The sequence below is a fragment of the Mus caroli genome, unplaced genomic scaffold (genome assembly GCF_978045245.1).
Source record: "Mus caroli unplaced genomic scaffold, Mus_caroli_1 scaffold_1, whole genome shotgun sequence".
In the NCBI taxonomy this organism is placed as follows: Eukaryota; Metazoa; Chordata; class Mammalia; order Rodentia; family Muridae; genus Mus; species Mus caroli.
This window is the reverse complement of record NW_028227256.1, coordinates 89805571-89829651: the sequence shown is the minus strand read 5'-3', so window position 1 is coordinate 89829651 and position 24081 is coordinate 89805571. Positions and strand designations below refer to the sequence as shown.

The 24081-nt window shown below is 48.9% G+C and overlaps 1 protein-coding gene across 1 annotated transcript in view; it reads right to left on the bottom strand.

Moving 5' to 3' along the window:
• The window catches only part of Sned1 (sushi, nidogen and EGF like domains 1), a 62250-nt gene that overhangs the window by 14332 nt on the left and 23837 nt on the right, over window positions 1–24081 (bottom strand). The window contains exons 5-24 of the mRNA XM_021159208.3: window positions 23444–23569; window positions 23009–23122; window positions 20011–20124; window positions 19770–19883; window positions 14200–14325; window positions 13770–13874; window positions 13527–13640; window positions 12884–13000; window positions 11537–11653; window positions 11242–11358; window positions 10984–11097; window positions 10231–10404; window positions 5194–5307; window positions 4437–4550; window positions 4020–4133; window positions 3403–3516; window positions 2797–3093; window positions 2399–2582; window positions 2095–2207; window positions 1114–1395 (exon numbers count right to left, since the gene is read on the bottom strand). Of these exons, the coding sequence (XP_021014867.1) occupies window positions 1114–1395; window positions 2095–2207; window positions 2399–2582; window positions 2797–3093; window positions 3403–3516; window positions 4020–4133; window positions 4437–4550; window positions 5194–5307; window positions 10231–10404; window positions 10984–11097; window positions 11242–11358; window positions 11537–11653; window positions 12884–13000; window positions 13527–13640; window positions 13770–13874; window positions 14200–14325; window positions 19770–19883; window positions 20011–20124; window positions 23009–23122; window positions 23444–23569 (2784 nt within the window). The remainder of the gene's footprint in view (window positions 1–1113; window positions 1396–2094; window positions 2208–2398; window positions 2583–2796; window positions 3094–3402; window positions 3517–4019; window positions 4134–4436; window positions 4551–5193; window positions 5308–10230; window positions 10405–10983; window positions 11098–11241; window positions 11359–11536; window positions 11654–12883; window positions 13001–13526; window positions 13641–13769; window positions 13875–14199; window positions 14326–19769; window positions 19884–20010; window positions 20125–23008; window positions 23123–23443; window positions 23570–24081) is intronic.

Sequence of the window (24081 nt, the reverse complement as noted above, 5' to 3'; positions counted from 1 at the left end):
AGTGTTCCAGTATCTGCCCCCACTGCAGAAGGGGAAGCTCACACCCAGCCCTGCTTAGGCAGGGGCAGAGAGGGGTGCACATTGCCTAAGAAGCCTGTGTCACCTATTATACCTTTCTAAGCAGAGGCCATGCATTTATGCTGTAACAGACACTGGCCTGGAAGGTCAGCTCCCCACACTCCCCAGCAGAGTCCTGATTTACTAAGTGGAGGTTAGACTGTGGATCACAGCCCTTCAGCATCTCAAGCTAGGTGACTTCCTTCCTTCTCTACCTGCCTCCTCCTGACTGTGATAGGCTCATAGGGAGACCCACCTGTCTTTACCTGGCAGGTATGCCTGGAGCCCAGCTGGTAGAATGGCAGGGTTGGGTCTGAGAATTAGCATAGCATATAAACTCTGCCTTCACTGTCATGTCCACAAAGCAGCCTCATGGGCTGGGATGAGAAAGGAGAAGGGGACCAGGAAGGCCAGGAGTGGAGCCTCACTCTCTCGGAGAGTATCGGCCCTACTCAGAGAACCTGCTGTCTTGTCTGTTCTTGTGTACCTTCTGCTTGTCTTCTCACTGAGTTTTGCTCCCTGCACTCCCGAAACTCTTCGCACGGCACCTCATGTAAGATTTGAGAATAAAGGGTATGCAGGGCACTTTTGGGTTCCAGTAGAGTACCCTGTCACCCGTAGGAATAGACTGAGGTTGATAATGTGGCCACCTGAATGTCTACACCGCAGCCTTTTGCTTTTGTCCTCTGTTCAGGTGTTCCTTCCTGTCCTCCCCAGCCACTTGTAGTCTCTTGCCCTTCTCTCCAGTGCTCATGCCCTGTGGCTCCTTTTGGGTCAGGCCTGGGCCCCTGCCTTCCTGCCTGCTTGGTAGCTCTTTCATGATGAGGTCCTGTATTTGCTGCTAAGCCTGCTGGGATTAGACTGGCAAAACAATAAGATGAGACTCGTGCTATCACTTGTCCTTCCTTACCCTTATGCCTAGGTCTCTGTTCCCAGGAGTGGCCCACGCAAGTTGTCTATGCTGCCTCTTCTGGGCAAGGACACCACACCCCGAGAGCAGCAAACAACAGCTTAGGTTTCAACAACTCCCCAGCCCCCTCCTGTCCCGGAACTCACAGGTGATGATGTAGAGGTGTGCAGGCTCACTGTGCAGCTGGCCCTGCTCTGTGCTCTGCACAGCTGTAACTGAGAGCTGGTACCGCCGACCCGGCATCAGATCACGCACTGTATAGGACACCAGCTTCCCATTGGGGATGTAGCGGCTCTTGGTACTCTGACTTGTGGTCACATTGATGACATAAGCCTCCAGTGAGATACCTGGAGCGGGGGTGTCCCAGACCATATGGGCAGAGGTAGCTGTGACTCGAGAGGCAGTCAGGTTTGCTGGTGGCAAAGGCCCTGGATGAGGAATGAACAGAAGGAGGGGGTAAGAGGTCAAAGGGCATCTGGTGGAACATCATCTAAGGTCTGCAAGGGATCTTGGAGCTGCATCTGAAGCCAGCCTTGGTTACTGCTGACACTGTCATCCTGGTCAATGCTGCCATCCTGTCATCTGGGGGCGGGGGGTAGCATGGAGATCCTGTATGCAGAAGCTAGGTCATGCCTCCAACATGCCTCCCCAAGTATCTGAGCCACAGACAGGCAGTCCTGAATCTGGGAGGCACAGAGTTTGACCTAGTAGTCATCCTTGCTGTGTAAATCCCCTCTGCTCTCATACTCCCTTCTCACAGTTCATACGACAGAAAGAGCACGTGGACCAGTAATACCAAGAAATGTAGCCAGAGTGGGCTGGTCACATAACCCCAAAGCCCTGAGTGACATCATCCCAGCTTGCTCCTTGAACTCTGATGTATTCTCTGGAAGGCATACTGAGGAAATCTTGCTGTATTCAGGTGCTGGGGCAGCCTTGAACAATGTCTCTGGCAAAAGGCTTCTTCTCCCTCTGCCCATCCAAATAAAGAGGTCTCAAGGAGGTCAAGGACTGAGTATACACTGTAAGGACACTTTGGGCAGGATAGGATGCCAGGAAGGAAGTCCTAGCCTACAGGGTACCATAGGTGAGAGAGTACTGAAGGCAGAAACTGCCTGTCTGCTTACGGGTCCACACGTTCAGTGGAGCTGAAGCCAGGCTCTCAGTAGGATATTCAGCTCCTCCAGGCCCACTAAGGGTGGTTAGCCGCACACTGTATCTTCTCCCTGGCAGCAGGTCCCTGTCAGAAGTGGACAGGAGGAGAGGAGCATCTAGGAGCTCTAAATGACCAGGAGTCCTATTTTGCTGATAGTGGTCCTGGCCAACTTTGTGAGGGTCAGATCAGGCCCCACCCTCCTCAGGTGATGGATGGCAGGCAGGTACACAAAGAACACTCTCTGGGACCTGTATTCCTGTGGCATCTTCTCTTACCCAAATGTGAGGCGGTCCACACTCCTGTCCACCTCAGTGGACTGGACCGCAGAGGCCTCGGGGTAGAGGATGGACACCCGGACCCTGCTGACAGTGGCATGCTGGATCCTGTGAAGAGCCCACTGCACTGAGATGGCATTGGCTGAAATGTTGGTGACCTCAAAGTCTTCTATAGGGCGGGGCCCTGCAGAGCAGTAAACCACTCAGCTGATGCTGCCTGCATCACCTGCTCCTCACCTCCCAGCCAGTGCCTGCTCCTTCCCACCCTAGCCTTTCTCTCATCCACTCTTCTGGTTACTGCATCCTTCCCTGTAGGAAAGGCAGCCCACACACAGAGCTGTCTGCTAAACAGGGTCCTCTCCTGGGCAGCCAGGGCCAGGCCACCCTCAGAAACTCACGGGTGCGGGTGAGCAGTGCTGCAGGCCTGCTGATGTCATTTTTGTTGTTCGTGTTTCTCTTGACTGAGAAAACGGAGATATTGTAGGTGCGGCCGGCTGCTAGGGCCCGAAGCTGGTGAGAGGAGCGGCTTCGGTCCACAAAGTCTGTGCGCCGGGACAGTCCATCCGAGGAGGCATAGGTGACTGCATAGCCATCCAGCACCTGCCTGGCCGTGGTGCCCTCGGGTGGACTCCAGGAGATGGAGACCCCACTCTCCTCCACCCTTTCTACCCTGAGGGCTGTTGGTGGGAGGAGCTCTTCAGGGTTGCACCAAACACAAAGGAGGTAGAGGGGTTAGCCTTTAAGCATGAAAGAGTAGCTCCCAGTCAAGTCACCTAGGTTGGCCCTGGGTTACCCAGGTCGTTCCTAGCAGGGAGCCTTCTCATTTGGGTGACCATGGCCCTTTGGAGGTTTGCATTTCTACATAGGTGGTTGTTGACACCCCCTCCCTGCTCTGAAGGGGACCTAGGTCAGCAGCTGTCTGCCCATCTTTCCCGCCTGGTCCCTGGCCTACCTTCTGGCCCCCTTGCTCCTCCATCCTCCTTCCCGGAGCTCCTGGCCCTCACCTTTGGTACAGTCCTTGCCTGTGTAGCCCACTTTGCAGGTGCAGCTGTGGGACCCGTTGCTGGCCAAGCAGTAGCCGCGGCCCCCACAGGGGCTAGAGAAGCAGGGGTCACTCACTGAGGGGGGAAATAACATTGAGGGGGGAGTTAGGGGAGTTTCTTGTACCTTGGGTTCTTGTTGGCATAGGTGACTTGGGTGGGGGAGGGGTGGGGTAGTGTCATGGCATCTGCTATCTCTTTCTGCCTTTTAAGCTAAGTGCTGCCTGCCAGGCACTGTATGGCCAAAACAAACCTGGCTCTAGGTTGGTGCTCCAACCTAGAGAGAGACTAGAGAGACTGTTTCATAGAGAGACTAGAACACTGACCAGGAACACTCTGGTGTTGGGCATTATGGGCAAGGATAAATTGCTGTGGGTGCCTGTGTCCTGAAAAACCTGACCAAGTATGGGGCTCTGGGGATGCAAGCCCAGCCTGTCCAGGGACAACAGAGCCAGTCAAGGTGGGCATGAGGCTGCAGACTGAGCATGTGTTCCTGGAAGTGGAAGTGGAGGAAGATGAAGGCAGCAAACAGGGTACCAAGGAGACCAGACAGCCAAGGAAGGCCCTCAAAGACATCCTACCTGTCTCACAGTTGTAGCCAAAGAAGCCCTCTGGACACACGCACAGGTAGGCCCCACCACCGTCCTCACACCGGCCTCCGTGCTGGCAGGGGCTGGAGGCACAGGCATCCACCTCTGGAGAACACCCAAAGGGTTGGCCCGAGCTGCAGGGAGGGACTCTGGGGGAGGGAGGAGAGGACAGCGGGAAGAAGGGATAGGGGGGAGGCAAGGAGCAATGGCCAGGAGAGGGGTATGGCGCACCTGTGGGTAGGAGGGGCTCTCAGGGACCCCCCGCCCAGTTTCCTTCCTCCCTCCGGGTCACCACAGCCTTGGGAGTTTCTCTCTCTGGGTGGCTTGTCCAGCAAGAGGATGGCTCCTGCTTCCCCTCTGATCTCCCAGCAGCCCAGGTTCTGTGGGACCCACCTGAAAGAACCCTACCTGTTTCACAGTGGATTCCAACAAAACCTTCAGGGCACTGGCAGATGAAAGCCCTGGGGAGGTCCCTGCAGGAGCCCCCATTTCTGCAGGGCTGTGCTTGGCACTCATCTGTCTCTGCACAGACAGGGGATGGCACTGACTCATATGGGAACCTCCTGTATGTCCCCCAGGATTCTATTTGCTCCCTAATGATCAGCAAGGCCCTGAGCCCTCAGTGCCTGGGCACTCTACTCTGGACCTCAGCCTTTCTTCTGCCACATCCACTTGCTCTTCCTTGGTTGGGTTGCTGCCCATTTCCAGCACCTAACATCCTCATAGCTGCTTCTGTGCATGCTCCATGCTCCCTAGCATTACAACTGGAAACAGCTCCTAAGCTTTGCCCTTCCAGAAGCTGGGGTCTCTGTTTTGGGGCTTCAAGCCCCATACAGGCACAAGGGATGCAGGTCTTACCCTGCTGTATATTGGTCAGGCCTCTGCTCCCTCCTGTAATGGCAGTACCAGATGTCAAGGGCTGTGACCTGCTCATCTTCTCTGCCCCACCCCCTAGGCTTGACTGATGCCAGGCCAATGATTTTCAGATGAGCTCTCAGTCTCCAGGGCAAGAGGGGACAGAGAGCTTTTAAAATCTCCCCTGGCTAGCAGAATGGCCCCAAGAGTGAGTGGGATGGTTATTTAGACAGAGTTCTGTCCTGGGGAAAGATGGAGTGACAAGGTGGCCATGGCTGGGGAAGCCCAATGCCATCAGCAGACCTCTTACCTAGCTCACAGTGGACTCCTTCATACCCCGGGCTGCAGAGGCACTGGTAACCAGCAATGAGGTCCTGGCAGGAGCCTCCGTGTAGGCATGGCTGAGACCGACACTCATCTACTTCTAAGGACAGACCCCCCAAGAACAAAACAAGATGGCCATTATTAATCTAGATGAAAATGGATAGGAAGTAGCTCTGGGAAAATTTACAATACGCCTTGATATGTAAAGAAGCTAAACCAGGGTTATCCTCAGAGCTCTCGAGCCTGGCTTGTGCCTGTGAGATGACTAGGTTGCCCCCCAACCTCTCAAAGGCTCCATCCTTCAGCTGTGAGGTTTGGAAGGATCCTGCTGTCTCTGTATATAGCACACACACATGTAACCAGCATGTTTGGGGGACTGTCTGTAGGCTCACCGTATGCTGCTTTCCCTGGAAGTTGTGCTTCTGAATTTGAATGTTCACTTTGAGAAAAGTCTAATTTCACACTTAAGTAAATGAATGGTGGGGGCTGGAGGCACCTCAGTGGTTAAGGTCATATATGGCTCTCGCAGAGGACTCAGGTTGGAGTCCCAGCACTCACATGGTGGCTCTGTAATGTCAGTTTCAGAGGCTCCAACACCCTCTTCTTGTCTCCTCAGGCCCCCATGTAGTATACACCCATAAGCAAAACACTCATATACATACAATTACTTTTAAAAAAGAATTAAATCGACTGGCCACATTGGGACAAGAAGCCAGAGCGATATTTACCCATCACCTTTCGTGGCCCCCCCCCCATTCTACACCAATGCTGTGTCTGTCATTTCTTTCTCTCTTTAAAATTATTTTTAAAATTTATTTTTTGAGACAGGATTTCACTATGTAGCCATGGCTGGCCTGTAACTCTTTTTGTAGACTAGGCTGGTCTTGAACTTAGGGAGATCCTCCTCCTCCTCCTCCTCCTTCTTCTCCTCCCTCCCTCCCTCCCTCCCTCCCTCCCTCCCTCCCTCCCTTCCCCCCCTCCCGAGTGCTGAGATTAAAGACATGTGCCACGCCCAGCCCTAAAATTAGTTTTAAAGTTTGATGAGTTGCCGAGACAGGACCTGGGTTTCGTTGGCTTTTGTTGCTTCTGACCTTTGCCCACAGAGTACCATGGAAATGGTTCTTCCTCACCCCCTCGCTTCGCGAGTAGGAGAGAGACATCAACATCGCTGTGGGACACTGTGGCTCACTGCTCTCCATGCTGTTTAATGCTCCATAGTTGCTGTCATCATATTACATCCTGTCTCATCTGGTGAGCACTTGTGTCGGTTCCAGATGTGTGTGTGTGTGTAACTACAAACACTGCTGTGGTAGGGCTTCTCCGCATATCCTGCCTGGTGTGGATAGGTGAGTTTAAGTTTACTGGGAAATGGCATTGTGCAGACGCAGGCTGCACTGGTACTCACCTTAACAAGCCAAATCATTCCCACGTGCTTCTGGCAACTTATATAGAGTCCCTCTAGCGACCAACAAGACATTTTGTAGTCTACGTTCTCACAGATAGACTTCCAAACTTCTGATAGATGCAGTTAGCTGTTGAATGTGCACATTTCTGACTACTGTGAAGTGAAATGTCCATTTTCATGTTCACTGGCCTCATGTAGCTCTTCTTCCATAAGGTGTGTATCTGTTTTGCCTATTTCTCTATTGAGCTTATTCTTTCCATTCACATTCATTGGTGTCTTCCAAGTAGTCTCAATGTTAGCGCGCTCGCAAGCGCTCTCTCCTTACTGATCTATCTATATTCACACGTATGCAGCCTTTCATGTTCTAGCTTTTATTTAACTTTTCCAAAGGTTAAGTTTTAAGTTCCTAATTTTTATATACCCAAATCTGATTTGTCCATTTATTTCTTTGAGATATATATATATATATATATATATATATATATATATATCCATCCATCCCAAGGGATCTTTCTGTATTTGAATCAGAAAGATGTATATCTATATTTCCCCCATAAAAATTAACCACAAAGAATCAGACACTAAGTGCCAACTGGAAACAAATGTCCTGCTTTTCAGATGCATACCTGTGTGGCTCCATCTGCTAGGAACATTTCCCCTGTATGTTCTTTGCAGTTTTTAGTTTTAACATAGAATTCTTCTTACATACACAGAAGCTACAGATATGATGTTGTTGTGCACAGCACCATTCCACGCCTTTTTCCAAATGTTCCCAGTGAGACTGTGGGATCTGAACTGCACGGATCACTTCAAGTCCTGTAATCTCGTTCGCCCAAGGGTGATACCAGCAGCTTCTCTTGCAGGATATGCTCAGGGTCTTCTGTGCACACGGTGCTCCTCCCTCCTTCCTGATGGCTGTGCCTTCTGTTGCAGGGTCTCACCTTAGCAGTGTCCAGGACACCCTGGGCAACATGGGAAAGCAATGGCTGAGTAGCCTTTCCCAGTGGCGGGCAGTCTTTGTCACTGTGGTTTGTTAGCTGTAGTTTTTTTCCTAGATTCTCTTAATCTGAGGAAAAATATCTTCTATTTTTAGTTGATGAAGAGTTATTTTATAGTAGTTAAGTTCTGCTAAGTGATTTTTCTGTGGCAATTGAGAACCATGTTTCCTCTCATTTCCTAATATTTCGGATACAGATTAATGTTCAGATGTTGTGTCACCCTGTGCTCCCAAGATAAATCCACTGGCTCATGACATTATTCTTTTCCATAATACCAGCTTTGATTTAGTAATAGTTCCCTAACGTTTTTAATCTATGTCCTCAGGAATATTAGCCTATAATCTCAAATTTTATGTCTATTTAGTTTAGAATTGAGGGAATACTATTCTCACCAAATAGTCTCTGCCATTTGAAAGGAACTTTTCATAACTTGTGGTTCACTTAAAATAACTTTCTCTCTGGTTTGCAGCTTGTGTAATTTTGTTACACTGTGAAGTAAAATGCCCACCTTTCCCCCTATTGTGCCCATCCTGTTGGAAATCTAATCTAGCCTGTCCTGATAACGTTGCATTTTTAGTTCAGAATCTCTTATTTTGTCATTTAAGTTTCTTTATTATCTTATTCTCTTAGCTTTTTAAAAAATATTTTTATAGTGGCATTTTAAAAATCCTTGTGATTTCCAATATCTGGGACATCTGTAATTCTATTTCAATAATTTTGTTTTTAGATTATCTGTTGAAAATGCGTGTTCCTCAGTCATAGTGTAAACAAACGCAGTACAGACCAGCGTGGAACAGTTCTTCCCTGGGATGAGCAGGCTCTGTTCTCTGCCCTGCAACCTGGCTGAGCCACCTGTCTCTGATGTCACTGAGCGGCACTGTTGCTGTGGGGCAGAAGTGGATTTGGTGATTAGTTTTAAGTTCTCGAGGGCTGCGGCAGGCCTCTTTCCTACTGGACATGGGATCGCAGCCTTGTGGGAGAATGGGATGTCTGAGTTTTAGACCAGCCCCTGGCTTCACATGTATGTGGTAGGTTCCTGTGGGCGAGAATTGGTGGATGCGTGGGGACTTAGTATGATCTCAGCTTCTCTGACTCGAGTATGGCTGGTTTCCTCTGCCCTGTCACCCCTGCTCATGGTGGGTCTCTGACCTGAGATAAAAGTGCTAGCAGCCTTTCTCATATAGGAAAGGATGCCTGAAATTCTGGATCCCCAGCTCTGACAGGTTAACGGGTGTGGTTCTTCCAGTCTCATGGTGTTTACCTTCACAGTTCATCCAGGGTGACTGTGCCTGCCCTCACCTAAGTGCTTCTGAAAGGAACCTTTGCTCTCCCCTCTGATGTCTGTGGCAAGAAGTCTGATGCCCTGTGATCCCATCCCTGTGGTGATCCCCTGTCATTGAGGTTCCTCCGTTATCCTGTGATGTTCCAATGTCTCGGGCTTGGTGCTGTGTTCCCTCCAGGCGCTACACTTCCTTTTGTGCACAATCTCGTTCTCTTCTTCCTGGGGAAGCCCTCCCAACTGCCTTATTCTTTGTCTATATCCACTTATACATTATGTTGGTTATTTCGATGATTGTGGTTTAAAGTCTCATCTTTATATATGCCTTTACAGCATGATTTACTGACCCAGGTGTATATGTCCAATGCCATATTAACTTCTGAGTACTGTTACTATATCTGGTGCAATATAAAATGCATGTAGCTGATGAATGTTCCTGTGTGCTTTTTGTCCATCTTCGGTATTTCTGTCTCCAGTGGCAGCTGCTCTGTATATGTCCACCACTGCTTTTAGAGATGGCTGTGCTTTTCAGGCTCTAGTTCCCTTGCTGAAACGCCCTCCTCTTCAGGGTATCCTGCCTGACAACATGCTGAGAAGCAGAACTGAAAGAGGCGCTCTTCTGAGAACCTCACAGGAACCCTGGGCTAGGGAAGGCAGGAGCAGAGGGTGAATGCCTGTGGTCAGGTACTTCTCTTCAGAACTTTATCTTAGTAGGGCCACACAGTGGGATGAGCTGCTCCAAGCATTTGGAGAATGGTCATTGTCCTAAGTGCTGTCCCTCCTTTTGTTTCATGAAAACTGTATTATGATCACACAGTTCCTGGTGACAGAGCTGAGCACACAGCTTGATACATTGGTGCTTGATGCCTCGCAGCCATGCTGAGAGCTTCACAGCCAGGATTTGTATGAGAATGACTGTCCCCAGGATGGGAGCCAATGCTGGAACCCTGGAGATGGTGTCATCTGGAACAGCCCTTCACAAAGCACGTGTGGGAGCTAGGATTTTGTTTAGCTGTAACTGGATTCCGCAGGTTTGGGTGGGGCCCTGGACTGATTTCTGCTTTCTTAGGACTCTGACCTTGGATACGGCCTTGGCCTCAGTGCTTTATTTGCAGTGTAGGTTTGCAGAGGTTTGACCTGTTAGTGGTTGCTCTGAGGACAAGAAAGCCCTGCCTAGGAAGAGCCCAGAATAAACCTGGGAGTCATCGTGTCACCACAGGACAGAGAGCCTCCATTCACAGAGGAGATGGGGCGGGGCTGGGGCTCAGGCACTGTGGTTGTGAGAAGAGGAGGTTGACCCTGCCTGACCACCCACCCATCCCTGAGGGCCCACAGAATCACCAATGCACTGGGGAGGCTGGCTCCAGACCCCTTGTGGCTGACAGACACGTATATGGCTGAGGGCACTCAGGCTGAAGCCGGGCTCACATGTGTACAGGGCCACTGAGCCCACGTGAGTTCCGTTGAAGCGCATGGTAGCATGCTCCACCTCCTCAGGGTGACCACAGTCCACCTCTGCAAGAGAACACCAGCATCAGGAGGCCCACTTGGTCCATCTCTGTTCTTCCATGTGCTCAGTGAGGCCTGCCTCTCCTACCACCCACTCAAGGAGACAGTGGCCTCTGGGGGCTGGTACTGCAGACACTGATTCCTTCTTGCCCTCTTGGATGGTCTGATTGAGAATGGCCCTCACAGGCTCATATATTTGAGTGCCTGGTCCCCAGTTGGTGGAGCTGTTTAGAAAGGATGGGGAGCTATGGCTTTGTTGGAGGAAGTGTGTCACTGGAGGCAGGCTTTGAGATTTTAAAAAGCTATTCTATCCCAGTTAGCACTCGCTGACTCCTGTTTGTGTATTGGGATGTAAGCTCTCACCTACTGCTCCAGCACCATGCCTGACACCATGCTCCCCACCACGACAGTCACAGACTCATCCCCTGAACTGTAAGCCCCCAATACACCCTTCTATAAGTTGCCTTGGTCACGGTTCTTTGTCATAGCAGTAGAACAGTATCTAAGACATCATCCCCACCCTACCCGACTCTTAGGGGATCAGAAAAAGATGCCATGCTCTCAGCCCACCCACCTAATTCTCACCTGTCTGACACCGGTGTCCTGTATACCCTGGCTGGCAGTGGCAAGAGAAATCTGTCCCTAGATCCTCACAGGTACCCCCATTCATACATGGGCTCCGAAAGCAGGGTGAGGGGGCTGCAAGAACACAGAAGGTCCTTTCACCACGAGGTCCTCTGCATTCCTGCACTTAGCTTACCCGACCCCTCCCAGCCCAGTCCTGCCCACTGACCCAGTTTTCATGTGTGCTGAGGTGAGTACCCCTGGCTGCTTCCTACTTACCTATCTCACAGTGCCGTCCAGAGAAGCCTGGAGGGCAGTCACACTTGTATTTGCCAATGTAGTGGAAACAAGTCCCACCATTATGACAGGGGCCAGAGGCACAGGAGTCTGGCTTTCCTGGAAGCAGAAGACACCCATCAGTCAAGTATTATAGATTTCAACCTCTCCAAGTCCCACGAAGGTGTTCCTGAGAGGCAGGTACATGGTGGGCAGGGCTTGTGCAGCTGGATTCTGGCTGGCTCAGCCCTATCTCAGAGCATGTCCATCACCACCCACCCCTGCCTTGGGGCCGCACCAATCTCACAGTGTCTCCCAGTGAATCTATAAGGGCAGGTGCAGCGGTACTCGTCGCCCATTTCCTTGCATGTGCCTCCATTCCGGCAGGGCCCTGAGCTGCACAGGTGTGGCCGGGCTGTGTGGAAAGACAGACAGATGTGGCAAATATAGGCCAGCCTCTGAGTGGTGCAGAATCCATGTTACCATGCTCTGCCTTTTCAGTCCTTTGAACTGGGTGGACCTGAAGTCAGACCTACTTCTCAACTGGGCCCCAAAGCCCAACACAGTAGGAGCTAAATCAGTCAGGCTTAAAGAAGGGTGAGTGGAGCTTAGGCTATAGACTCCAAGTCTGCCAGTTCTCTCCCTGCTGGAGAATTGAGCCCCACATCACAGCGTGTGCGCGTGCGTGCGCACACACACACACACACACACACACACACACACACACACACACCGCCCTTCCAGAATCTGCTCTGGGCCTCCAGCAGAGTTCACAGCTCTATGGGATACCCTACTCAGAGATCACACTCATCTCCAGGGCCCAGCCTCTCTCTCTCTCATCCATTCCTGTGCCACCTCGGCAAATGCACAGGTCTTCCTCAGGGTCCCTCAGAGCAGATTCCAGAAGGGCCCTGCATGGGGTTTCAGGCAGAATCATGAGGAAGGCCTTCTCTTTAGCAACCCTCAGACACCTCTTCAGAACCCTGCTCAGGGGCACGTGGTACATAGTTGGAGAGGTGGCATGAGGAGGCTCCCCATAAATAAATCTAACCTGGTTCTCCTGACCAGCCAGGCTGTGGGATGCCCCGAGTCCTGAGCTAGGTTACAAAGGCCTCCAGTCAAGGACGTTCCTAACATGCCTGGTTTGAGGTATTGTGAGTGTGTGTTACTTCAAGAAAGGGATAGGTCCTGGGCTCCACTGGTGGAAAGGACAACTCTTGCAATACATTATGGAAGAATACTTAAATTCTAAGTGTTTAGATGTTGTAAAATGTTTGCATTCTCTGTGTTAAACTAAATTTAACAAAAACAGAATTAAAAAAATTAAGTTCAATATAATGATTCTAAAATCTATTAAATGAAGCCTGTCGAGGCTTACAGACCAAGACAAGTGATGAAAATAACTGTCAAAAATGGTCAGGCCTGTGCTGCCCTAGATGTGTGGAGCAAAGAGTCTAAGGGAGGCTCTAGAAAGAATGATTATCTGATGAAAAAGGAAGGCTCACAGACAGCAGCAGGCTGGGAGCTCTCCGTGGTGCTGACGGCAGAGATGGGTGGCGCCCGCCCCACTCCTGCCTGCCCCCAGCTGCTCTTTAGATCTACCCTGCCCCATCCTGCACCCCATTTCCCACCGGTCTCTAGTTACCTTTCTCACAGTGCCTGCCGTGGAATCCACGAGGGCACTCGCACGTGTAGGAGTCCTCGTGGGCGTCACAGGAACCTCCATTAAAGCAAGGGTCTGAGTCGCAGGGTGATGGCAGAGCTAGGGGAAGAGGGGATAGATAGGCTGTCCTGGACCACATGCCCTTGTCAGGGTCACCTAGACATCCTGTGGCTAAAATCAAGGCCACTTAAAATACATCTGCGTGCCTCTGCATTGTTTATATTGGCCCTAAGGTCTCACCCCCTGGAGTTTCTCCTACTCTTGATTTTTGCAACATGCAACCTTCAGATGCAACAAGGTAACTTTGACCCCTGGCATAATCGTCCATATAATTACACATCACTTAACTGATCAATACCTTTACACTAACGTGTAGAGTAGTAAATGCATCAGTCACACACAACTGTGTATGCATAAGGCTTGAGGAAATAGCTTTCGAAGCTGTCTCTTTGTCAAAATGTTTTCCCTCAGGGAGTGAAGGAGACCCCTGCAACAACCCAAGTGAAGCTGTTGTCAGAGCACCTGCAGGCTCTTAATATAATCCTAGCTCTGTGACATCACCTGCACCTTCTCCTGCTAGACACCACTGTCCAGGATCCCTGGTGGCCTGTCCCTAGCCACTCACAGTGGCTGATGTTGTGGTCTGTGTGGCAGACACATAGGTAGCTTCCTCCATACTCCATGCAATAGCCTCCATCTGGACACTGCGTGTTCATGTTGCAGGGCGTGGCTGTGACTTCTGTGAAGGAAGAAGCTCCTTTAGTGGCCGCTTATCACTTCCTGGTAACCTTGTCTTCTCGAGGAAGGTGCCCCCCCCCAGACCCAGTGACCCTACTAATTATGTCCAGGGACCAGTTATGAAACCTACCAAATTCACAGAGGAGCCCGAAGAAGCCTGGAGGACACTGGCAGAGGGTGGTGTTAGCACCCAGGCATCTGCCTCCATTCCGGCAGTCACAGTCATTGAGGATCCCTGTGTGGGGATGAGGGGATTCTTGTGTGAGAATAGAGTAGAAGCATCCGTGGGTGAAAGAATGTGACCCCCTTTTCCTAACCCTGACCAACCCTGGCCACCCTCCCGCAAAACTACTGAAAACACGCGCGCGCGCGCACACACACACACACACACACACACAGAGAGAGAGACAGAGACAGAGACAGAGACAGACAGACATTTTTTCCTTCTTGGAGTTTCCTGCACATACAACCCGAGAGAACCCTCCCCAACTCTGTTGCCACAGGCAGGCCCCCAGTCTCCTGCTCCAATCCTGGGCACAGCCCCAGCAGCCCCAACATACTCTCTCTGCAGTCCAAGCCCATGAAGCCTTCAGGGCATTCACACACGTATCCCTCATCAGCATCCACACAGGTGCCCCCGTTCTGGCAGGGGTTGGAGAGGCAGGGTGAAGGCACCAGGTAGCTTCCTGCAAGGAAGACAGTGGTGAGTAGCCAGTTGAGAGAGGAGAATGCTGGGCCAAGAGCAGACATGGCTGGTGAAAATGGAGAAGCTGGTCCCCATGTGAGTTCCCACAGCTCTTCTCAATGCCAAGAGGGATTCGAGTCAGAATCTTGTCTGAATCAAGTCAGAATCAAGTCTTCTGGGAGCTGGCTTGGCCCAGGCTCCTTTTTGGGTACACAAAAATCAGCACTGGGGCTGGAGAGATGGCTCAGCCGTTAAGAGCACTGACTGCTCTTCCAGAGCTCCTGAGTTCAATTCCCAGCAACCATATAGTGGCCCACAACCATCTGTAATGGGATCTGATGCTCTCTGCTAGTGTGTCTGAAGAGAGTGACAGTGTACATACATAAAATAAGTAAATGAATCATTGTTCAAGCATTCCTGTTGGTTAAATAGTTAAGATTTCTCAATGATTACTCATTTAACTGCTGTGGTTTTAAGTCACCTGTTTCTATTTTATGACCCACACCATGGCCAGTCACAGTGACACTTCATGAATACTAGGGGAAAGAAAAATGAATGCCCCTCAGATGTCCATCAGGCTAGGTACAAGCCTTCCAGTTTTAACCAGTTCTGTCTGTGTGCTCTATGAATTATTGAAATCTCCCCCAAAGTATGGCCCTGTTTGTTTTGTAATCTATCAGCTTTTAACTCATGTTTTTTGGACACATTTGATGATGTTAGCAGGTGATAGTAACTTTAGGTTTGGATTCTTTTGTTTGTTTGTTTGCTTTTTTGTTTTTGGTTTGTTTTTGTTTTTTGTTTTTTTCTGAAACAGGGTTTCTCTGTGTAGCCCTGGCTGTCCTGGAACTTACTCTGTAGACCAGGCTGGCCTCGAACTCAGAAATCTGCCTGTCTCTGCCTCCCAAGTGCTAGGGTTAAAGTCGTGCGCCACCACCGCCCGGCTAGGCTTGTCTTCTTGATGAGTTGACCTCCTCACCATTGTAAAATAATACCATCCCTTCCCACTGGTATTTCTTACTCTGAGTGCATCAGCTGTTGTCAGCACAGCCGCTCAGCCTTCTCTGGACAACCTAATACTTTTTTTTTTCCAGGTATTAATTTTCCCATGTACTTTGATATTTTTTTTTGTAAACTGTTATACAGTAAAATCAACTTTCACTTGGTATATACTTATAAGCAGCTTAACACATGTATAAACTCATGGAATCCCAATCAGAATCATAGCATAGAGCATCCTGTCACCTCTAAGGACATCTGCACTCTATGACTTCAGTCTCATGAGTCCCTGGTAACTACCAACACCAATGAGTTCATTCTTGTAGTTCCACTTTGCAACAGTATCATATGAATGGAGCCATACAGTATGAAGTCTTTCTGAGTCCAGCTGTCTTCCCTCAGCATAATATATCTGCTATCCATCTGTGTGTGTGTGTGTGTGTGTGTGTGTGTGTGTGTAGTCCTGTTTAAGACTGAGGGGTGCACCATTGTATGAAGGCACCAGCTTGCAGATCCATCCACAGGTTTTGGAGATTATAAATATACCATATTTTTTATGTCTTTAGAACTAATACCAAGAATAGGATTAGGATTGCTGGGTCAGATTTATAAATGTCTGATTAGCATAAAAAGCTACCATTGTTTAATGGGTAGCAGAATTTTTTTATTCCTGCCAAAACTGTGTGTGTGTTGCTGCCCTCTTTCCATACTAGGTTAAGTTTTGTTTTGTTTTTGAGACAGGGTTTCTCTGTGTAGCCCTGGCTGTCCTGGAACTTACTCTATAGACCAGGCTGGCCTCGAACTCCAAAATCTGCCTGCCTCTGCCTCCTGAGTGCTGGGATTAAATGTGTGCGCCACCAACGCCTGGCTCTAGGTTAGTATTTTTGTGCTACTGAACTAAGTTTGTGGTGATATCTCACAACAAGTTTATATAAACTAGTGTCATACATTTCCCCCAGATGTTATAAGCCCTGTGCTATTGCTTCATTTTAAAGGAGATCTAGAAGTTTGACCCATACATTGGACATTTCTCCCATTTTGGTTTTCCACATAGATTGTCTGTATTTTTGTCTTGGACCATTTGTTCTATGTAAAGAATTTCCTTTAACAATTTTCTTTATCTTTTTTCTTTTTTTCTTTTCCTTCTTCCTTCCTCCTTTCCTTTTCCTTTTCTTTCTTTCAACAGTGTTTCTCTGCGTAGCCCTGGCTGTCCTGGAATGTGCTCTGTAAACCAGGTTGGCCTCCAATCCAGAGATCTGCCTCCCTCTGCCACTACTATCCCGTTCCTTTCACACATTTTAAATTCTGGAATATAGTTCTTGTAGAGGAATTTTCACCTAGCAACATGGCTGTTCTGGCAAGAGACCACTCATCTTTAACTCCTCTGCCTGGAATACAGTGATGTCCTTAGCACACATCCTAAATCCCTAACAGTGAAGATAAAGTTAGTTTGTAGAAGGAAGCAGCCATGTTTGAAAGTGATATCTAATTCAGAGGCAGACAAAGTGATGAATCAGAGAAAGATTTGACAGGATGAGTCAGAGATAGGCTACACCCATCCCTCAGGAGAACAGCACAGGGAAGAGAAGCTATTTAAGCGCATCACAGGGAGAGAGAGGAGTCAGTTTGGAGTCAGTGCAGTGTAGAGGAATTGAGGTCATTTGTGAGTTTGTGCACTTCAGTGCAGGTCAGCAGAGGCAGTTGACTAAGCCAGAGACTAAGGAGGAGCTGGAAGATTAGAGCAAATTGTCAGAGTTAGTTTGAGGACAGGCAGAGCAGTCAAGAGAGAAATTGAGAGAAGCCAGATTGAATCAGTCTGAGTCGAACCAGCCAGGCAGAATTCAAAAAGAACTAGAAAGGGTGAGCTTATTTAGCAGCAGTCCTCTGAGATACAAATTATATCAGGTGAATAAAAGTTACTTTTGCTGTGCGGTGGTGGCACACGCCTTTAATCCCAGCACTTGGGAGGCAGAGGCAGGCGGATTTCTGAGTTCGAAGCCAGCCTGGTCTACAAAGTGAGTTCCAGAACAGCCAGGGCTATACAGAGAAACCCTGTCTTGAAAAACTACAACAACAACAACAACAAAAAGTTACTTTTATAAGTCCTGTGTGACCTGTAACACTACACTGATGACTTTACTCTGGGCTTGCATGGTTCCTAGTGAGCACTGATTGCTGCTCTTGCTTCCCTGGATGTGAAGGGTTCCTTTCTTTTGCTGACTTAGGTTTTTAAAAGATGGTTTATTTTTATTTATGGGTATGTATATGCCACATTAGTACAGGTGCCAGGGGCCAGAAGAGGATTCTGGATCCTCTAGAGCTGTAGACATGGCTGGACTGATCACCCCATTACTCGAGTCCACTAGAAGAGCAGCAGGAGATTTATCTCCCAGCCCTGAGCCTTCTCTTCAGCTCCCCTTACCTCCCACAAAATGCTTTGAAGATGAATTCTTTATCGCTGATGTCTAGAGGAGTGGTCATAGTGTGACTCTGGTTTTTCTCATGCGTTTCTTGAAAACATTGGGTGTAGTTTTCATTAAATTTGGGAACTGTGTGGCTACTCCTGTTTGTGTAACTCTCTCCCCCACTGCTGCCTTCCTTCCCAAACTTCAGGGCCACGTGCCAGATGTTCACTGTTATTTTACAGCCCCTGGGGCTCAATTACTTCCTCCAGTCTTACTCTCTGTGCTGCATGCTGTTTCTGTTTCTCTTCCAGCTCACTGGTTTTTGTTTCTTCGGTGTTTTACCAGCTGTTACTACTACCCACTATATTCTAAATCACAGTTTTTACTGTTAGGAATTTTAAAAATATCTTCCTCTTCTCATGATTCCCCCTTAACAGTCTTGAGAATATGCAGCCTATTTACAGTAATTAAGTATTTGTATATGATAATTCTTTCATCTGTCTGTAGGTTATATTTTAATTAATTTTTTAAATTATTATCTCCCCACAGCTGCTTGGATTTACCCCCAGTCCTCCTGTTTGAGCCCTAGGAGCTGCAGGGATTCCTGACTTCCAGTGATTCTTTTCCAGCCCAATCAATCCCCTGACCCAGATCTGCCAGGCCAAGGCAGAGGGGCCTCCTGCTGCCCCTTTCCTCTACCAGTACCTCCAGTGCACTGTCTCCCACCTCCCCATCTTAGCGGCTGTTGAGTTGGAATTTTTCTTCAGTTCAAAGCACTGTACACTCTGGGCCCAAGCAGGTTGTGAGGAGCAAGGACAGGGTTTGTTCTGGATCCCCTTTCTCTCAAGTTGATATCTCTGTGCTACAAGGTCTAATGGCTCAAGACAGGAATTTTGTAGATTTTGTCTGGGGCTCTAACTGTGGTTTATGAAAAGGGAACTTTCAGGGCAGCTAACTAGCAGCAGATTAGATAATCCGTCTTTCAAAATATCTAATTCTGGCCAACTTCTAGTGGTTGGATTCCATGTTTATACCTGTAAGTTTAGTGAGCACACACCTCTAGTAGGTGGAAATGTCCATTATGGTATTTTCATCTTTCCTCCCCCTTTAAAGATGGGGTCTCATTATATTGCCCTAGCTGATATTTTAACTCTTGATTTTAAATAATCCTCCAGCCGCAGCCTACAAAGTAGCTGGGACCACAGGCTTGCAGCCGTTCCTGGTCTGTCCTGTTATCTTTATTATTCATTTCTACTTGCAATGTTATTTGGCACAAAATATGATTTCTCTACAAAACTCTTTTGAAATCACTTCTCTGTTTCCTGGTACAAATTTAGTGAAGCACATTGATGTTTCAGTAACTACTCAGGCAAGGCACTTATGAGACATACAGTGGAGACCTGAATACAGTCAAGAAGTGAGGGTGCCACACCCACTTTCTGCTCTCAGGCCTTCACCAGGGCCTGTCCTGTTCTCTTGCTGTGGCATCTGACAGTGTCTATCATCTGGGTCTTCCTCTTGGGTAAACTGTGAACCCCATTGACCTGCTCAGTTTCAACCATGTCCACAGTTGTAGACAAAGTTGGCCAGGCTTAAGGGTACAGATACTGCAGAGCTTTTATCCCATGCTTTGCAATCTCTGGTTGGCTTTGTCATTGATCTACCAAGGCACAGCCAACATAAGACAGAAGATAGTGTAGAAGAGAACACATATGGTCCTATGTGGCAAAGACCAGGTTTCTCTCTGTTCCCCATAGCTCTGTGTGTGCCAGGAAAGGGAAGGGGCTAAAAAGCCTGGACTCCTCTGAGTTGAGAAAAGGGCCTTGGGAAAACTGTCACCTGTCCTTGATTGTTATAGATGGAGACTAATGTCCAGAAAGGAAAGGGCCTACCAGCCTCATATAGCATATTGCTTAATTGCTTCTTGCTCTCCTCAGTTGGTGGCTCTGGAAGGGCTGGGAGGTGAAGAAGGTTGAGAAGAGAGGGAGGAAAGGTTGAGATAAAGTGGTATCCACTCCACTGTGGAGGACTGTGGGTCAGCTACCTGTCTCACACTGAGGTCCCTCGAAGGGCTGCACACAAATACAGCTGTAGTTTCCAACCAGGTCAACACATGATCCCCCATTCCGGCATGGGTCAGAACGGCATTCATCCACATCTAGGGACAGTAAAGAGAGGGATTGACTTAAGCCAGATGGTGACCACCCTGAACCCAGCCATATGGGAGCCCTCCCAGCACTGCTTGCCACCCGTGGGACCCCCCTCCCCATGTATAGGTCACTCACCTGTCTCACAGGTGGCCCCAGTGTATCCAGCCTGACACACACATACTGCAGAGCTGCTCTCTGCCTGGCACTGGCCACCATTTTGACATACTTTGTTGTCACACGGAGATTGGGCTACAAGTAAGGAAGAGCAGACAGGATATTGGAGTCTTGGCTGCAGTGGACTGATAGACAGAGGTCCCTGAAGACATGCACTGAGCCTCACGCTTGACAGATCTAGACTCAATGAGAGGGAATCCTGGTTATCTCTGGAAGGTGACAAGCTGGGAGTGAGCCTGACTAGGGCAGTCCCAAGAGTACCCAAATTGGTTCTAGTTCTGCAAACGTGGCACAGAGGAAGGGCACGTGCACAGGATAGGGTGTCAGAGAGAGTGGGACCAGCTTCTGCCATTCTTCTAAAGAGGGCGTCTGTCACAGCAGTTAAGGGGTGGCCACTGCCCAGCTCTGCCCCTGTCCCCTGTGGCCAGCATGGTAGCAACCCTGAGGGTCTCCCTGGGCTTTGGCAGATGGACAGAGCTGTAGCCATCTGAGTCTCCACAGTAGCTTCCACACCTGGTTCTTCTGGTGCAGTGAGGGTAAGCAGGGGCTAGCATCTGTCTGAGGAAAAGCTCTCTTGACCTGAATGTGTTCCAACCATCCAGGCTCTGGTCTGGGCGGGAACAGAGTGCCCCTGTCCACACTGGACAGCTGACGGTTCATGGCAGACCCCTCTTACCAGATGGCAATCTACCTTCTTGTGCACTTAAGATCATATTTTCTTTTTATTTCTTTGGTTTTTTCAAGGCAGGGTTTCTCTGTGTAGCCCTGGCCGTCCTGGAACTCACTCTGTAGACCAGGCTGGCCTCAAACTCCGAAATTCGCCTGCCTCTGCCTCCCAAGTGCTGGGATTAAAGGCGTGTGCTACCACCGCCCAGCTTCTTTTCATTTCTTTGATAAATTTGTTCCTTCTCTGTATGTACGAATCTCTTTCTCTTTTTAAAAAATTATTTAACTTTATTTTATGTCCATTGGTGTTTTTGACCATCTGGAGTTGTCAGATCCCAGACAGTTAGGAGCTGCCATGTAGGTGCTGGAAATTGAACCTCAGCCCTCTAGAAGGGCAGTCGGTTCTCTTAACCACTAAGCCATCTCTCCAGCCCCTTGTATAAACCTCTTACTGTCATTCAACCACAGTCTCCTCAAGCACAAACATGTGTGTGTGTCTGTGTGTGCGCGCACACTCGTGTGCATGTATGCATGTGCCCACGTGTGCATGCATTGAAATGGAACACTTAGCTTTTTGTGACCATGAATCCTGATAGGATTGTTTTTCTAGACTGAAGTTTCGATATGGATGCTATTTGCAAACTCAAATATAAATCGAAGCTTCTTAAACTGTGAATTGCAAATCCCATGTGGTTGTGTAACTGCAATAGGGTATTGTGAAAAATATTGCACCAGTAAATACTTCTGAATGCACGATAACTAAAAATTCAAGGTGAAATACGTAATGAGCGTGGTGTGTTCTGGTTGTGAGCATTGTGTTGCTTATGGCTTCGCTGCCACCTTGGTTCTGAACCCAGTGGGCACACGACGCATTGCTCCTGCCAACATGTCAGCCAAGACCATGGGCACTGCTTGAAGCACCTCAGCTCAGATTCCAGACTATGCTATTATAACAAACCAGTTTTCTTATTGTATATATGTTTTTTTTTTTCTAAACCTACTTCTGCCATTTTGTACCATGCATTTATGTGAAGCAGTATTCTTATCATTGATGCTTATAAAATCAAAATATTCATCAACTCTAAAAAGTATTGAAAACCCCCTATCCTATAGTATTAAATATTAAGCCATGATTTAATTATGTAAAAATAAATAAGCACATTTATCTTATTAGTGTGCCCATTTGCTTTTACCTTTTTTTCTTTCATTTGTACCATGTAGCCTTGGCTGGCCTGGAATTCACTATGTAGACCAGGCTGACCTCAAACTTATAAAGCTCCACTTGCCTCTGCCTCCCAAATACTGGCTTCAAAGGCACTTACCACCTTTCCTGACTGCTTTCATCTTTAATAAGTGGTAAAATTATTTGTATGTCAGATAATTTAAAGATAAATTTCATGATTTATCATCATGGTGATTTATGTAGCAATTTTATGTACCTATATACCTGGGACTGCATAGAAATCTCTTAGTCAAAAGGGGTTTCAGAAGCCTCATTGCAACACTCTTGTAGGTTTTATATATATATATATATATATATATATATATACATATATATATATATATATAATAGCTACACTCTTCAGGACACTATGGGGCTGGGGGGTTCTTGTTTGGCTAAGCTCGGTCAGGTGTTTGGCATTAAAGGGCTGCCTTGGCCTAGCACTCAGAGTAGCCTCCATGGTGAGGATAGGGGCTAGAATGGAAGGGACTGCCTTCAGTGACAGTGCAGGGTGAGGAGGAGGACCCTGAGGAGGGCCCAGTGGAGCAATAAGAAACTGGAGGCTGACTCTGCTGGCAAATACTTGAGCTGCACTCTGAAGACAAAGGGCTACCATAGTCTGGAAGTAGCAGTAGAGATGCCAAAGGACCCCACCCTGCACCTAGATTGTGAGAGCTTTGAGAGGAGCAGTTGGTTCAGGGGCCAATGGGGCATGTGGTAGGAAGCTGTGTTCTGCGAGCATGTACCATGCCCCTCCCTGCCTCAAAGCTGTCCCATTTTAGCCCAGAAATTCCCAACCTTCTTCTTCCAGAAGACTCCTAACTCTGATTCCGGCCCAGTGCAGGACCTAGGCTCTCATCTACTCCAGATCTTCACCCCTCACCTAGTGCCTGGGCCAGGAAATCTCTGCTCTAGGCTCCTGTGTTTGGTCCTGCCCATACCATAAGACAGGCCATCCCTCTGACATCAGGCTCCTGCTCTCCCTCATGACAACCCTCTGAGCTGCCTTCACTGTTGCCCAGCTATGTGTCTTCTCCCTTGCAGCGATCAGGGCTGGTGGGTGCATCTTACCCGATTCACAGGTGGGTCCCTTGAAGCCGGCTGGGCACTGGCAGCTGAAGCTGTTGACGCCATGGGTGCAGGTCCCACCATTCTGACAGGGGTGGGAAGCACACTCGTTCACATCTGAAACATGGAGCAGGCTGGGGCCTCAGTAGAGGAAACTGTGAAGGAATTGCCAGGGCTTTGGGTAGGGGTGAAGGACAGACTAGGCCCCAGTCCCAGACAGGCCTTAACTTAGAGTGGCTAGGAGCAGCAGCAGTGACACTCACCGCCACATAACCAAAGCATGTGGCCGCCATCTGTGGACAGAGATCTTTGACCTCAAAGCCACTACTGGACCTGCAGTGTCTCCCCTGAACCTGGTGTATGACCAGCCGGTAGGGAATGGTGTGGTATAGGGCAATCAGTGGGCACGTTGCCCCCACCTGGGTCCCAGTGACTCACCAAGGTGGCATCTCCGGCCTGTGAAGCCAGCGAGACAGGAACAGGTGTAAGAGGGATTGCCTGTGACACAGTCATCAATGCACTTGCCACCATTGAGGCATGGACGCAGGACCAGGCACACAGAGGCTGTGGACACAGGAAGGAGCCCAAGCCTCATGCCACTGCATCTAGGAGGTGGGCAAGAGAGCCACCTGCAATGGCCGCGTCTCCCTTCTCTCCATCCAAAGTTCAGCTTAGCGACCAAGACATTGGTGACGGTGCATTTTCATGCTCACATTCTGGGTCTTTGAGTTGGAGCCCAGTTTGCCTGGCAGGTACTCTTGCCAGGATCTTTTGCTGTTTGTTAATGCCCTAAGTTCTGACTTTGGCTTCCTGTGAAGGCACACACCCCCACAACCACCTATACCCATAGCTCCTCCTTTTATCTCTTTAATCCTTTCCACCTCTACCATGGACACTTGTAGAAGCTCAGGGCTGTTCAGCCACCCTCCTGGTTTCCTAAGCTGGCACTTAGTTATTACAGCCAGTGGTTATCATGGCTCCCCGAGCTGCAGGGAGATTCCAGAGAGGCCCAGTGATCCAGCACACCATTCAGACTGTGGCTGCCTTCAGGACAGGGAGCTTACCACTCCGTCAGC